Source organism: Capricornis sumatraensis, chromosome 20 (genome assembly GCF_032405125.1).
Source record: "Capricornis sumatraensis isolate serow.1 chromosome 20, serow.2, whole genome shotgun sequence".
In the NCBI taxonomy this organism is placed as follows: domain Eukaryota; kingdom Metazoa; phylum Chordata; class Mammalia; order Artiodactyla; family Bovidae; genus Capricornis; species Capricornis sumatraensis.
In genome coordinates this window covers 65,006,944-65,022,120 of record NC_091088.1, presented here as the reverse complement: position 1 = coordinate 65,022,120, position 15,177 = coordinate 65,006,944, and the positions used below count along the sequence as shown (strand labels likewise).

The following is a 15,177-nucleotide window of genomic DNA, read 5'->3' as shown; positions in this document are numbered from 1 at the left end:
ACACCACAGTTCAAACACATCAATTCTTTGGCGCTCAGCCTTCTTCACAGTCCAACTCTCACATCCAAACATTACTGTTGGAAAAAGCATAGCCTTGACTAGACGGATTTAGTCGGCAAAGTAATGTCTCTGCTTTTCAATATGCTCTCTAGGTTGGTCATAACTTTTCTTCCAAGGAGTAAGCGTCTTTTAATTTCATGTCTGCAGTCACCATCTGCAGTGATTTTGGAGCCTCCAAAAATAAAATCTGACACTGTTTCCACTGTTTCCCCATCTATTTCCCATGAAGTGATGGGACTGGATGCCATGATCTTCGTTTTCTGAATGTTGAGCTTTAAGCCAACATTTTCACTCTCCTCTTTCACTTTCATCAAGAGGCTTTTTAGTTCCTCTTCACTTTCTGCCATAAGGGTGGTGTCATCTGCATATCTGAGGTTATTGATATTTCTCCTGGCAATCTGGATTCCAGCTTGTGTTTCTTCCAGTCCACCGTTTCACATGAGGTACTCTGCATAGAAGTTAAATAAGCAGCATGACAATATACAGCCTTGACATACTCCTTTTCCTATTCGGAACCAGTCTGTTGTTCCATGTCCAGTTCTAACTGTTGCTTCCTGACCTGCATACAGATTTCTCAAGAGGCAGGTCAGGTGGTCTGGTATTCCCATCTCTTGAAGAATTTTCCACAGTTTATTGTGATCCACACAGTCAAAGGCTTTGGCATAGTCAATAAAGCAGAAATAGATGTCTTTTTGGAACTCTATTGCCTTTTCCATGATCCAGCAGATGTTGGCAATTTGATCTCTGGTTCCTCTGCTTTTTCCAAAATCAGCTTGAATATCAGGAATTTCACGGTTCGTGTATTGCTGATAGTTTAACATTCTTTGGCATTGCCTTTCTTTGGGATTGGAATGAAAACTGACCTTTTCCAGTCCTGTGGCCGCTGCTGAGTTTTCCAAATTTGCTGGCATATTGAGTGCAGCACTTTCACAGCATCATCTTTCAGGATTTGAAACAGCTCAATGGGAATTCCATCACATCCACTAGCTTTGTTCGTAGTGATGCTTTCTAAGGCCCACTTGACTTCACATTCCAGGATGTCTGGCTCTAGATGTGTGATCACACCATCATGATTATCTGGGTCGTGAAGATCTTTTTTGTACAGTTCTTCCGTGTATTCTTGCCACGTCGTCTTAATATCTTCTGCTTCTGTTAGGTCCAGACCATTTCTGTCCTTTATCGAGCCCATCTTTGCATGAAATGTTCCCTTGGTATCTCTCATTTTCTTGAAGAGATCTCTAGTCTTTCCCATTCTGTTGTTTTCCTCTATTTCTTTGCCTTGATCCCTGAGGAAGGGTTTCTAACTCTTCTTGCTATTCTTTGGAACTCTGCATTCAGATGCTTATATCTTTCCTTTTCTGCTTTGCTTTTCGCCTCTCTTCTTTTCACAGCTATTTGTAAGGCCTCCCCAGACAGCAATTTTGCTTTTTTGCATTTCTTTTCCATGGGGATGGTCATGATCCCTGTCTCCTGTACAGTGTCACGAACCTCATTCCATAGTTCATCAGGCACTCTGTCTATCAGATCTAGGCCCTTAAATGTATTTGTCACTTCCACTGTAAAATCATAAGGGATTTGATTTAGGTCATACCTGAATGGTCTAGTCGTTTTCCCTACTTTTCTTCAATTTAAATCTGATTTTGTTAATAAGGAGTTCATGATCTGAGCCACAGTCAGCTCCTGGTCTTGTTTTTGTTGACTGTATAGAGCTTCTCCATTTTTGGCTGCAAAGAATATAATCAATCTGATTTCGGTGTTGACCATCTAGTGATGTCCACGTGTAGAGTCTTCTCTTGTGTTGTTGGAAGAGGATGTTTGCTATGACCTGTGCATTTTCTTGGCAAAACTCTATTAGTCTTTGCCCTGCTTCATTCTGCTTTCCAATATTCCTTTTCCTGATAACAGGCCAATTTGCCTGTTACTCCAGGTGTTTCTTGACTTCCTACTTTTGCATTCCAGTCCCCTATAATTAAGAGGAAATCCCTTTTGGGTGTTAGTTATAAAAGGTCTTGTTCAGTCATTGGCGATGCTCTTGGCAAGTGCCGATTTGTAGTTGACAACACTTCTGTGTGTTTAGTAGAGATGCTGGGATTTGGGAGTGGGGATTTTCATCACTCAAGCCCAGGTCTGATCATTTCCGGTACACTCCATGCCACATCACAGATAGAGTCTCATCACATTTCTGTATTTTCCAAAATGTTTACAAGAATCATATTACTGCTAATCTATGTTCAACTGTGTTAAATTTTAAAATATATTTCCATGCAAGTGGTAGATTTTTCAAGAAATTAAAAAATTCAGAACCAGAGCTGTCTATTATTTTAATCATTGTGTATGTCTGCACCCTCGTCGATTTAAAAAAATTAAAATAATATTGTCACTGAATGTATGTTTCTCGGTTCTTTGTCTCGTCGCAACAAGAATTTGTAGCGAGGGACATTAAAGCCCTCAGCACATCACAGCTCTCGGGTCTTGGACAAACTGTGTTATAGCCCTTAGGCAAATCAGTGTTACAGCTGTATTTTATTTAGAAGATAGCAGGAGAATCCATCCTCGAAGCGTGTTGGCATGCCAACCCAAAGAGAAGAGACTGGAGAAGCGTGTGGGGGAGGGAGAAAGAGAGAAAGAGTGCAGGCAAGTGGGAGAGAGAGAGAAAGCGCTTTGGCTCCTCCTTTTATATGTTTTTTTTTCCTGTGCAGATTGGGTTTAGCTAGGAGTGCTGTTTGTTCTACCTGAAGTCTTCACTCTGGTCCTCGGACCTTCCTTGACTTTTAGCCACCGCCATTTTGGACTCCTTTTCCCTATTCTACCTACCTAACAATATCATCCTCAAATATTTATGTACATTTTCAATCAGTTAAAAACTTTCCTGATTTTATTGACATGACAATTTTTCTCTTAGTAAGTATACAGTCCCATTTTAGTGTATGTCAGTATGCATGAACATGTTAACATCATTTGATTGATTTTTTCTTTTTCTTTTTTGAAGATTCCCTGAAGCATGGAATAGCTTGCCACTCCAGTATGCGTGCCTTGAGAATCCCATGGACAAAGGAGCCTGGCAGGCTACAGTCCCTGGGGTTGCAAAGAGTAGGACACAACTGAGTGACTAACACTTTTCTTGTTTTCAGTATTATTACAAATAGAGAAATTTCTATAAACTTGCATTAGCGTTAGCTCTGTGCATTTGTCTGTGTTTTCTTAAAGTCTAGAGTCACAAACTAAAGTAAAAGTTGCTGCTGCTAAGTTGCTCCAGTCGTGTCCGACTCTGTGCAGCCCCATAGGTGGCAACCCAAGAGGCTCCCCCGTCCCTTAAGCTGTCATTTAAAGAATGTTTGTTAAAATATTTGCCAAAAGATGCTACAGCAACATTATTGATTTTAAATTATTTCTGTTATACATTCAAGTCTCTGAAAACTGTCAGAAAGTAGTATATACCAGATCGTTAAAATGAATCTTGTTGCCGAGGTTACTATGCTATCAGACCTGTAAAATCTGTAAAGCACTTAAAGTTCAAAGTTAAATGTGAATTCTTTCTTTACTATTCTACTTCATTGCTGTTCACACATTGTCACTCATGGAGCAGAATTTTCAACATTACTAGTTCAAAGAAGCCTTGAAAAATGTGGCAAATTGAGCCCACTCCAGAACATTTGGATCAGGAAGTGCTTTGAAAAAATATTTCCTGATTCTTTTGATAGACAGTTCATCCTCTGTCAACTGAGTACAACACTCAAAAATAAATATGCCAATGTTGATCTGATTATATAATTTATCTTCCAAATCAGAATAATTGCTGTAGTGGTTGATGGATCATATCTCATCCTCTTTTCTTGGGGTTAAAAATATGGTAGAAAATACTACTGTGTAAAAATTATATTCTTGTGTAACACCAGACATTCTCCGAAATCAAAACCATTTCTTTTGCTGGTTTCCTCTTGGGTCACATTAGGAAGTCTTCCCATGGCCACATGGAAACTGTACTTTGTATTTCAGGGATGGCTGACATTTCAGGATGTGGCCCTAGACTTCACTCAAGAAGAGTGGGAATGCCTGGACCTTGGTCAGCGAGAATTGTACAGGGACGTGATGTTAGAGAACTACAGGAACCTGGCCTCCTTGGGTGAGAATAACTGCCTCCCAGAATCCCTTCTCTACCCACTGGGTTTTGATTCCTGTATTTCTAGAATGTCTCCTAGAATCTTCTGCTCCTTATAATAGTTTCAGATCCCTGCTTTCTATGGGAAAATGGATATTTATGAGTTGAGAAAGAAGACTTCATGAGGATTCATTATGATTCTGACTTTTCCTTGATGGAATCTGCCTCCTTCTAGGTTAGTGGTAATTCTGTAGGTTCTGTGGTATAAAAGAGTGCCACTCTCCTTTATAAATCAGATTTCTCCTACTTACTTACTTTGGCCTTAGTAGTACTTGACTAGAATCTCAAGATCTTTTCTTTATGTATTTGTTAGTTATAAAAGTGCTTCAATAAAGTATTTGGGGATATAATTTTCTAGGCTATATTGACATTCAACCATGCCTTCTCTAGAATGTTAATAATGTAATGAGCAAGATTACAGTCATGTCTGACTCTTTGTGACCCTATGGAATAGTCCATGGAATTCTCCAGGGCAGAATACTGGAGTGGGTAGCTGTTCCCTTCTCCAGAGGATCTTCCCAACCCAGGCATGAAACACAGGTCTCCCACAGTGCAGGTGGCTTCTTTACCAGCTGATCCACTAGGGAATGTTCATACAGTGTAGGAAATTATGTCCCCCAATACTTTTTTTCTAGGCTGTATTAACATTCTACCATGCCTTCTCTGGGCTTCCCAGGTGGCACTAGTTGTAAAGAACCTGCCTGCTAATGCAGGAGACGTAGAAGTGAGTTCGATCCCTGGGTTGGGAAGAACTCCTGGAGGAGGACATGGCAACCCACTCAGTATTTTTGCCTGGAGACTCCCATGGACAGAAGAGCCTGGCGGGCTACAGTCCGTAGGGTGGCAAAGAGTCAGACATGACTGGAGCGACTTAGCACATGTGCCTTCTCTTCTGGCTTGAATATATATTAGATTGGAAACTGATGATTCTCTAGCAAAACAAATATTCCTTTTCCTGATAGCAGGTCTTGTGGTCTCTAAGCCAGACCTGGTCACCTTTCTGGAGCAAATGAAGACTCCCTGGGATGTAAGGAGACTGGCGATGCCAGCCATATACACAGGTAGGTGTGAATGGATGGAGCCGATGAGTCAACGACACGTCCAAGGATTAGTGAGGAATTCATCCTTTGTCATGTGGTTTGGGAAGATCTGCTTCAGTGGAAATTATTTTAGAGAAGTCTGGGTTTCTTTCCGTTGCTATCATAGGTGGATATCACCTGCCCCCTTCTGTCCCTTTAAAACATTCCTGAATTCATCTCCAGTGATTACTTTTCTCAATCACAGTGAGAACTGAAATCCTTATCTTGGCCTGTGACAACCTGTTTGAATGGATTACTATTCCATTTCTTGGGTGGGGGTGGGGAGCGTAGGAAAACTGCACATTTCTGAAAAACTCTAAGACGCTCCTATTAAAGTTTCTACCTCTAGATGGCAGTGTGTGAGCAGAATTGTAGACATACTGCCAAAGTTCTAGGAATATTGGGGACAGAGGTGGGTTTTTTTTTGTTGTTTGTTTGTTTGTTTTCTGACGTAATTTCTAAAACACTGGGAACTTCAAATATGATCTGATCAATTTTAAATTCAAGTAATTTCTTGTGGGGAGGGCTGGGACCAGCACCCTGTGTTCAGGTCTCACTCTGTCCTGCTGCCACAGACTGTTGCCATGTTCTCTTCCCACAGAGAATGAGTTTTCCCTTCTGTCCCAGCTGAGCTCACACCAGCCCCAGTAGATAAGAATAGTAGATAATAAAACTTTCATTTGATATCTTTCAGCTGTGTCTTCTCACAACACCCATGGTTTGATGTCAAAGAATCCAAGATTAGAAAATTTAATCCAAAAAGCAAACCTAGGAATACATGAAAGAGCTCACCTTGGAAACGAACATTTAATGAAAGACCAGGAATATACGGGGGTATGTGAAAGACCCAGAAGATGTTTATATGGACAGAAAGAAACCGAGACAGTTTCACACAATGCAGACACTACTGCCCAAAGAAATGAGCAATGTGAGTCAAACTGCAGAAAACACCCATTTCAGTTATCAACATCTGCAGAGCAGCGTATCTCTTCAAGCAAAGGCTTAAATCATTTTTTGAAACATACACGTTCTTTGAAGGGAAATGTTGAAAATCTGGAAAGTCATCCAGTCTCTACTGCAAATACTCATGCAAACCACTCTGAACACAGGCTTCGATTACACATACATTTAAGCACGTCTGAAAACCAGAAATTTAAAAATAATGGGGAAAACTTACAATATTATCAGTTTGAGGGATCTGTGAGCAAGGGGTCATTATTCTTCAACCAACAGACAGTGTCTCTCTGTTCCAAAATGTGTAATGTTGATAATAATGGAAGAGAGTTAATCCCACCATCATTGTTCAATACACATCATGATACGACTAATATGGAACAACTCCTCACGTGTAATAACACGAGTCAGGCCTTAAGTAAGAGCTCTACCCCCAATAATTACAAGAATATTTACGATGGAGTGAGAAGCCATTCATGCAATGAAAATGGGTGTAAAACTGAACAAGACTCTAACCCTATGAAACATCAGGGACCTCAATCTTCAGACAAAGATTCTAAAAATAGCACATGGAGGAATATCTTTTATCAAACATCAGGTCTTCCACTAAGTGAGAGTACACATACTGGAGAGAAGACTTACAGTTGTGAATATGGTGATGTTTCTAATCAGTCTTCAAATCTCACTCAACAGCAGAGTATTCAGAATCAGCAGAAAAGTTACAAGTGTAAGAAATGTGAGAAAGCCTTTACTAACTCATCCAGTCTAAGTAGACACAGGAAAATTCATTCAGAATGGAAACCTTTCAAATGTACAGACTGTGGCAACACCTCTAATCAGAATTCAGAGCTTAGTCAAGATCAGCAAATCCACACTGGCAAGAAACCTTATGAATGTAAAGAATGTGAAAAAGCATTTATGTCTTACTCAAACCTTAGTCGATATCAGCGAATTCACACTGGGGAGAAGCATTATAAATGTACAAAGTGTGGCAAAACCTTTAATCAGAAGCCACGTCTTACTGAACACCAGAGGATTCATACTGGAGAGAAGCCTTATAAATGTGAAGAATGCGGAAAAGCCTTCAGTCGCAACTCAGCTGTTACTATCCACCAGCGAATTCATACTGGAGAGAAGCCTTATAAATGTACAGAATGTGGGAAATCCTTTAGTCACAACTCAGCTGTTACTCAACACCAGCGAATTCATACTGGGGAGAGGCCTTATAAATGTAAGGATTGTGGCAAAGACTTTTGCAATCACTCAGGTCTTTCTTACCATCAGAGGATTCATACTGGAGAGAAGCCTTGTAAATGTAAAGATTGTGGAAAAGCCTTCAGTCACCCCTCTAGTCTTATTCAACACCAGCGAATTCATACTGGAGAGAAGCCTTGTAAATGTAAGGATTGTGGCAAAGAATTTCACCAGTGTTCAGGTCTTAATCGCCATCAGAGAATTCATACTGGAGAGAAGCCTTATAAATGTAAGGATTGTGGCAAAGACTTTAGCAAGCACTCACGTCTTACTCGCCATCAGAGAATTCATACTGGAGAGAGGTCTTATAAATGTAAGTATTGTGGCAAAGAATTTAACCACAGCTCACGTCTTACTTACCATCAGAGAATTCATACTGGAGAGAAACCTTATAAATGTACAGAATGTGGGAAATCCTTTAGTCTCAACTCAGCTCTTACTGAACACCAGCGAATTCATACTGGGGAGAGGCCTTATAAATGTAAGGATTGTGGCAAAGACTTCTGCAAGCACTCAGGTCTTATTTACCATCAGAGAATTCATACTGGAGAGAAGCCTTATGAATGTAAAGAATGCGGAAAAGCTTTCAGTCACCCCTCAAGTCTTGTTCGACACCAGCGAATTCATACTGGAGAAAAGCCTTATAAATGTAAGGACTGTGGCAAAGAATTTAACCAGTGGTCAGGTCTTACTTACCATCAGAGAATTCATACTGGAGAGAAGCCTTATAAATGTAAGGATTGTGGCAAAGAATTTAACCTGTGCTCAGGTCTTACTTACCATCAGACAGTTCATACTGGAGAGAAGCCTTATAAATGTAAAGAATGTGGAAAATCCTTCAGTCACCCCTCAAGTCTTATTAGACACCAGCGAACTCATACTCGAGAGAAGCCTTATAAATGTAAGGATTGTGGCAAAGAATTTAACCAGTGGTCAGGTCTTACTTACCATCAGAGAATTCATACTTGAGAGAAACCTTATGAATGTACAGAATGTGGGAAATCCTTTAGTCAGAACTCACATCTTACTCAACACCAGCGAATTCATACTGGAGAGAAGCCTTATAAATGTAAGGATTGTGGCAAGGCATTTAGACAGCACTTATGTCTTTTTAAACATCAAGTAATCCATACGGGAGAGAAGCCTTATAAATGTAAAGAATGCAGAAAAGCCTTCAGTCACCACTCAGGTCTTATTCAACACCAGCGAATTCCTACTGGAGAGAAACCTTACAAATGTAAAGAATGTGGAAAAGCCTTCATCAAGCACTCACATCTTACTCAACATCAGAGAATTCATACTGGAGGAAAAACCTTACAAATGTAAGGAATGTGGGAAAGGCTTTAATAGAGCTCTCACCTTATTATACACCAGAGAGCACGTACTGGAGAGAAACCCTACTAATAAGTGATGGAAGAGGTTTGTCCTAAACATACACTTCAGAAAATACAAGACTATTTTAGAAAGATAAGGAATGACATAAAATGTAGAAAAGTATTTAATAAAAATTAAATCTAAATAAATACCAGAAATTGCACACTAGAAAAACTGAAAGTCACTCAGTCGTGTCCAACTCTTTGCAACCCCATGGACTGTGTCCATGGAGTTCTCCAGGCTGGAATACTGGAGTGGGAGGCAGATTCTTTACCAATTGAGCTATCAGGGAAGCCCGGACAATAGAAAGCATTTCATCAATCCTGCTTTTTGAAGTTCCTCTTCAGGAGAAGTATTGTAGATAGTAATCCATAGTTAAAACACATAGAAAACTGATATGTTAGTATGGATCACAAGATGAAGGTTGGTATTTAGAAATGTACAATTATTAGCAATATATCTTTGTTTATATTGACATGAGTTGTGATTATTTGAAAACCAAAATAAATGTGATTCAACTCTCACATTACTCCATGCTGCTATGCTTCATTTCTAGTATGTATCCAAGGTTATGTTTTTGATATTTGCTATCTCAAAAGATGAGACAAGGCCTTCAATCCTAGGGAGAAATCTTTTTTTTATTCTCCATTAGAAGATTAAGGACCCAGTAGTGTAACATGTACATCTAAATGGAGGTGTTAGTCATTCATGTCCAACATCCCTATGGGTCACTATGAGGTAGGTGTTCAGGGGGTAATTCCACATATTAAAGTAAGATGTACATTTTCAATAGTTATGTCACTTGCTTTTTAAGTAAAATACAATGAGAGTTCACTGAAATCTTGATGTATCTTTATAATATCAACAGAAGTCATGAATATTACTTAACATGTTTCAAATAAAGACATCTCTGATCCCCTAGAAATGTATGGAAATCAGTCACAGAAAAGTCATGTAATTAGTGTATGTCTTGTTTCATAAACAATTAACCTCCATTTTGTAACCATAGGAATCACAGTTCATTGTATCAGAGAAATGAATATCATTGTTTATGCTTGTAATCTGTATTTTATTCAGTTACACAGTGGGTTGGAAAAGGTTTTATTCTGACTGTGTGATATGACATGTTAATAAAACTGGATGGTTTCTTGCGATGAAGTTGGTGTGTAATGAAGTGTCAACCTACCGATTTAAGGTTGAAGGGAAAATACCTAACAATAAACTCTTTGTTAGCACAGAGGGATGATATCTGTAACAATTAGTTTCCATACTGCCTTTAAGCCTCAACTAATTGGGTATTTCCCATCATTTCTCCATTGTACTATTTCCCCCTGTCTGGAACTGCTGGGACATTGTGATTGTTCTAAGAAGGATCATACAGAATATTGTTGAAAGTTTACCTGAACTGCTCCATGCTGTTGCTGCCTCAGCGTCTTGTCTGGGGAGCAGGCAGCCTGCAGGTCCTTGAACTCACACCAGCCAGTCTTGGGAACACCTGCATTAGATGACCACCCAGCTTGAGACCAGCAGTCTTGCTGAACCCCGGGGTCTACTGCACAGGCCCCCCTTCAGTGACACCCTCAGAGCTCACCAGATTCCTGTTCCTCTTGCTTTGAATGGACCAATCCACACTCAGCCTGGGGAGCCCACAGCACTTCACCCAAGGTCTCTTATAAAGGCCTGAACCCCAAATACTGGAGCTTTCTCTGCTTGATCCTAAACTTGACCTAAGAAATTCCTGCCCTAGAACCGCCTCTCCTGAGAGGTCTCAGATGTGCTGAGTGTGAGGGCTGAAGCTCAGGGCTCCTGAGTGTGGGTCTTGGGGGAGAAGCCTCAAAATAAACAGGGAACTTGCTGAAGACTCATTTCATGGCCCTTCTTCAGACCTGCAGATTTATAACTTTAGAGTGGGGACCTGACCTCGAGGGGTTCATATTCACTGAAATGGTTCAGAAAGAACCTTGTAAGTGGTTTCAACCTGGTTTCCTATCAAGATCACCTGACCAGTGTTAAGTGATAACCTCCCCACAGAGTTCTATCTTGGTCCTGTGGGAGCATCAGTGTGGTGTGTAGGAAGTGCTCCAGGGGATTCTAATGGGAGGCCTGGGTTAAGGAGGTGACTCCTGGCCCATCTATGAGAGCTGAGGCCTGGCTTCAGTCTGAGGAGAGGCAGCAGGGTTGGTCAAGGTTGTTCTCTAAATAAGGACTTGTATGAATGGCAACACGAGAGTTTTACTGTCTCTTACTTCCAGCTGGACTTGGACCAGGGAAATCAGTCAGCTCACATCTATGTGGGCAGAGGGTTAGGAGCTCTCTCTGAGGAGAGAACAATCAAGAAATAAGTTCAAAGGCTGATCACCAGGTAGGAAGTAATTGTTCCTGAATCACTCCTGAGACCTGACAGGAGAGGTGGGTTTTTTCAGCTTTTCAAGGTACTTCTGTCTGTAGGTGAAGTAGTTGCAGGTTAAAGAGCTGTGCAGATGCCTTTGAAGGTAGCTTTTCAATATGCAGAGATGTGTTTGCTGCATAACATCCTCAGAGAAGACAGAGCAGGAGAAAGAAGAGGAGGAAATGACAGTTCTGTCCTGGGTCTGGGGCTGTGTCTGCTTTTCGCCTAAAATGCTTGAATGGAGGGAACCTGCAAACCTTTCGTTCTCTGCTGGAATGAGGTTCGTGACATTGTACAGGAGACAGGGATCAAGACCATCCCCATGGAAAAGAAACACACACACAAAAAATCGCTGTCTGGGGAAGTGTTACAAATAGTTGTGAAAAGAAGAGCAGCAAAAAGCAAAGGAGAAAAGGAAAGATATAAGCATCTGAATGCAGAGTTCCAAAGAATAGCAAGAAGAGATAAGAAAGCCTTCTTCAGCGATCAATGCAAAGAAATAGAGGAAAACAACAGAATGGGAAAGACTAGAGATCTCTTCAAGAAAATGAGAGATACCAAGGGAACATTTCCTGCAAAGATGGGCTCGATAAAGGACAGAAATGGTCTGGACCTAACAGAAGCAGAAGATATTAAGAAGACGTGGCAGGAATTCACAGAAGAACTGTAAAAAAAAAGATCTTCACAACCCGGATAATCACTATGGTGTGACCACTCATCTAGAGCCAGACATCTTGGTATGTGAAGTCAAGTGAGCCTTAGAAAGCATCACTACGAACAAAGATAGTGGAGGTGATGGAATTCCAGTAGAGCTATTTCAAATCCTGAAAGATGATGCTGTGAAAGTGCTGCACTCAATATGCCAGCAAATTTGGAAAACTCAGCAGTGGCCACAGGACTGGAAAAGGTCAGTCTTCATTCCAATCCCAAAGAAAGGCAATGCCAAAGAATGCTCAAACTACCGCACAATTGCACTCATCTCACATGCTAGTAAAGTAATGCTCAAAATTCTCCAAGCCAGGCTTCAGAAATACGTGAAATGTGAACTTCCTGACGTTCAAGCTGGTTTTAGAAAAGACAGAGGAACCAGAGATCAAATTGCCAACATCCGCTGGATGATAGAAAAAGCAAGAAAGTTCCAGAAAAACATCTATTTCCCCTTTATTGACTATGCCAAAGCCTTTGACTGTGTGGATCACAATCAACTGTGGAAAATTCTGAAAGGGATGGGAATACCAGACCACCTAACCTGCCTCTTGAGAAGTCTGTATGCAGGTCAGGAAGCAACAGTTAGAACTGGACATGGAACAACAGACTGGTTCCAAATAGGAAAAGGAGTATGTCAAGGCTGTATATTGTCACCCTGCTTATTTAACTTATATGCAGTGTACATCATGAGAAATGCTGGACTGGAAGAAACAGAAGCTGGAGTCAAGATTGCTGGGAGAAATATCAGTCACCTCAGATATTCAGATGACACCACCCTTATGGAAGAAAGTGAATAGGAATTAAAAAGCCTCTTGATGAAAGTAAAAGAGGAGAGTGAAAAAGTTGGCTTAAAGCTCAACATTCAGAAAACGAAGATCATGGCATCCGGTCCCATCACTCCATGGGAAATAGATGGAGAAACAATGGAAGCAGTGTCAGACTTTTATTTTGGGGGGCTCCAAAATCACTGCAGATGGTGATTGCAGCCATGAAATTAAAAGACGCTTACTCCTTGGAAGAAAAGTTAAGACCAATCTAGATAGCATATTCAAAGGCAGAGACATTACTTTGGCAATGAAGGTCCGTCTAGTCAAGTCTATGGTTTTTCCAGTAGTCATGTATGGAATGTGAGAGTTGGACTGTGAAGAAGGCTGAGTGCCGAAGGATTGATGCTTTTGAACTGTGGTGTTGGAGAAGACTCTTGAGAGTCTCTTGGACTGCAAGGAGATCCACCAGTTCATTCTGAAGGAGATCAACCCTGGGATTTCTCTGGAAGGAATGATGGTAAATCTGAAACTCCAGTCCTTTGGCCACCTAATGCGAAGAGTTGACTCATTGGAAAAGACTCTGATGCTGGGAGGGATTGGGGGCAGGGGGAGAAGGGGACGACATAGGATGAGATGGCTGGATGGCATCATGGACTCGATGGACATGAGTCTGAGTGAACTTCGGGAGTTGGTGATGGACAGGGAGGCCTGGTGTGCTGTGATTCATGGGGTCCCGAAGAGTCGGACACGACTGAGCGACTGAACTGAACTGAAGCTTGTTCAAGATGAAAAACTGTGGTCCCGCCCTAGAACTCTTGAATCACAATGTGCTTTTTAAACATATTCCTGCTTTGACTGATATTTATCCTGTGGAACACAAGGAAAGCCCTCAAAACTAAACATGCCTCTGTTGATCACATTTAATAATTTTTCTCCCAGATAAATGAATGAATCCTAGTCACTCAGTCACGTCCCACTCTTTGTGACCCCATGGACTATAGCCTGCCAGGTTCCTCTCTCCATAAGATTCCCCAGGCAAGAATACTGGAGTGTGTTGCCATTCCCTTCTCCAGGTGACCTTCCCAACCTAGGGATTGAATCCAGGTCACCCACATTACAGACAGATGCTTTACCATCTGAACCACCAGGGAAGCCCAAGTGGCTTTGTGGATCATCTGTCAGCCTGTTTTCTTCAGGTTAGAAATGCACTAGAGCATATTACTATGTAAAAAAGTATATTATTGTATACCATCAGACACTCTTCTCATTGAAAAACTAGTTCTCTGTACTTGCTGTTTTCAACTTGGGTCACATTAGGAAGTCTTCCCACAGGCACATGGCATCTGTCCTTTGTATTTCAGGGACGTCTGACATGCTGGGATGTGGCCATAGACTTCACTCAAGAGTGAGAGTCAATTCCTAGGCAGGTTGATAAGAAGCCTGGGGGTCCCCAAGGAGAGAGGGGTCTGGAATTCTCAAGGAGAAGGAAAGGACAAACTTTTTTATCTACAGTCCTTAGTCAATTACACAACTCAGTTTAAACTCTGTACTAAGGATTATACAACAACAATGTATCCTGCTTGAGGACAGTTTCTCCTTCCTGAAAATCTGGCTAATCCTGTTATCTTAAAATGTAAATTATGGGAGTGGGTCTAGTAAGATCTTTACAATCTTCAGACATTCTTTTGTTTTATTGGGATAACTAATTAAAAGGTATATAACTCCCTTGCTAACACTAGTGAGTGGGCACTCTCTCTGCCCCCTTCTGATGTCTATGTCGGAAGCTTTCTCTATCTCTTTTATACTTTAATAAAACTCTATTACACAAAAGCTCTGAGTGATGAAGCCTCGTCTCTGGCCACAAATCGAATTCTTCTCCTTCAGAGGCCAAGAATCCCGGCATCTTCTGTGGTTCAGTAACAGCCTTTCAAGAGTAGTGGGAGTGCCTGGACCTCTGTCAGCAGAAATTGTACAGGGATGTGATGTTAGAGAACTATGGGAACCTGGCCTTCTCGGATGAGAACAGCTGCCTTCCAGAATCCCTTATCTACCCTCGGGATTTTGGTTCCTTCACTTGTAGAATGTCTCCTGGAATCTTCTCTGTCCTACAATAGAGTTTTTGATGTCTGCTTTTGAGGAATAAATGGGAGTTGGTGAGAATAGACAGAAAGCTTCCTGATGATTCACATGATTCTAACCTTCCTCTTTCTTGAGCTCTCTGCCTCCTTCGCTCTAGACTAGAGGTCACTCTCTAAGTTTACTGGTATAAAAATCATTCTGCCTTCCTCATAAAGACAGAGGTGAAGGTGAAGTTGCTCAGTCGTGTCCGACTCTTTGCGACCCCATGGACTGTAACCTACTAGGCTTCTCCGTCCATGGGATTCTCCAGGCAAGAATACTGGAGTGGATTGCCATTTCCTTCTCCAGGGGATC

At 41.2% G+C, this 15,177-nt stretch overlaps 1 protein-coding gene across 1 annotated transcript; it reads left to right on the top strand.

The window, feature by feature from the left end:
* Positions 1 to 4,134: 4,134 nt before the first annotated feature.
* LOC138095914 (zinc finger protein 665-like) lies at positions 4,135 to 9,267 on the top strand. The gene is given in 5 exon segments (XM_068991873.1): positions 4,135 to 4,183; positions 5,185 to 5,280; positions 5,993 to 7,034; positions 7,203 to 7,519; positions 7,688 to 9,267. Coding segments are annotated over 5 exon segments (2,634 nt in total). The 5' UTR covers positions 4,135 to 4,149; the 3' UTR covers positions 8,833 to 9,267.
* The last annotated feature ends 5,910 nt before the right edge of the window (positions 9,268 to 15,177 follow it).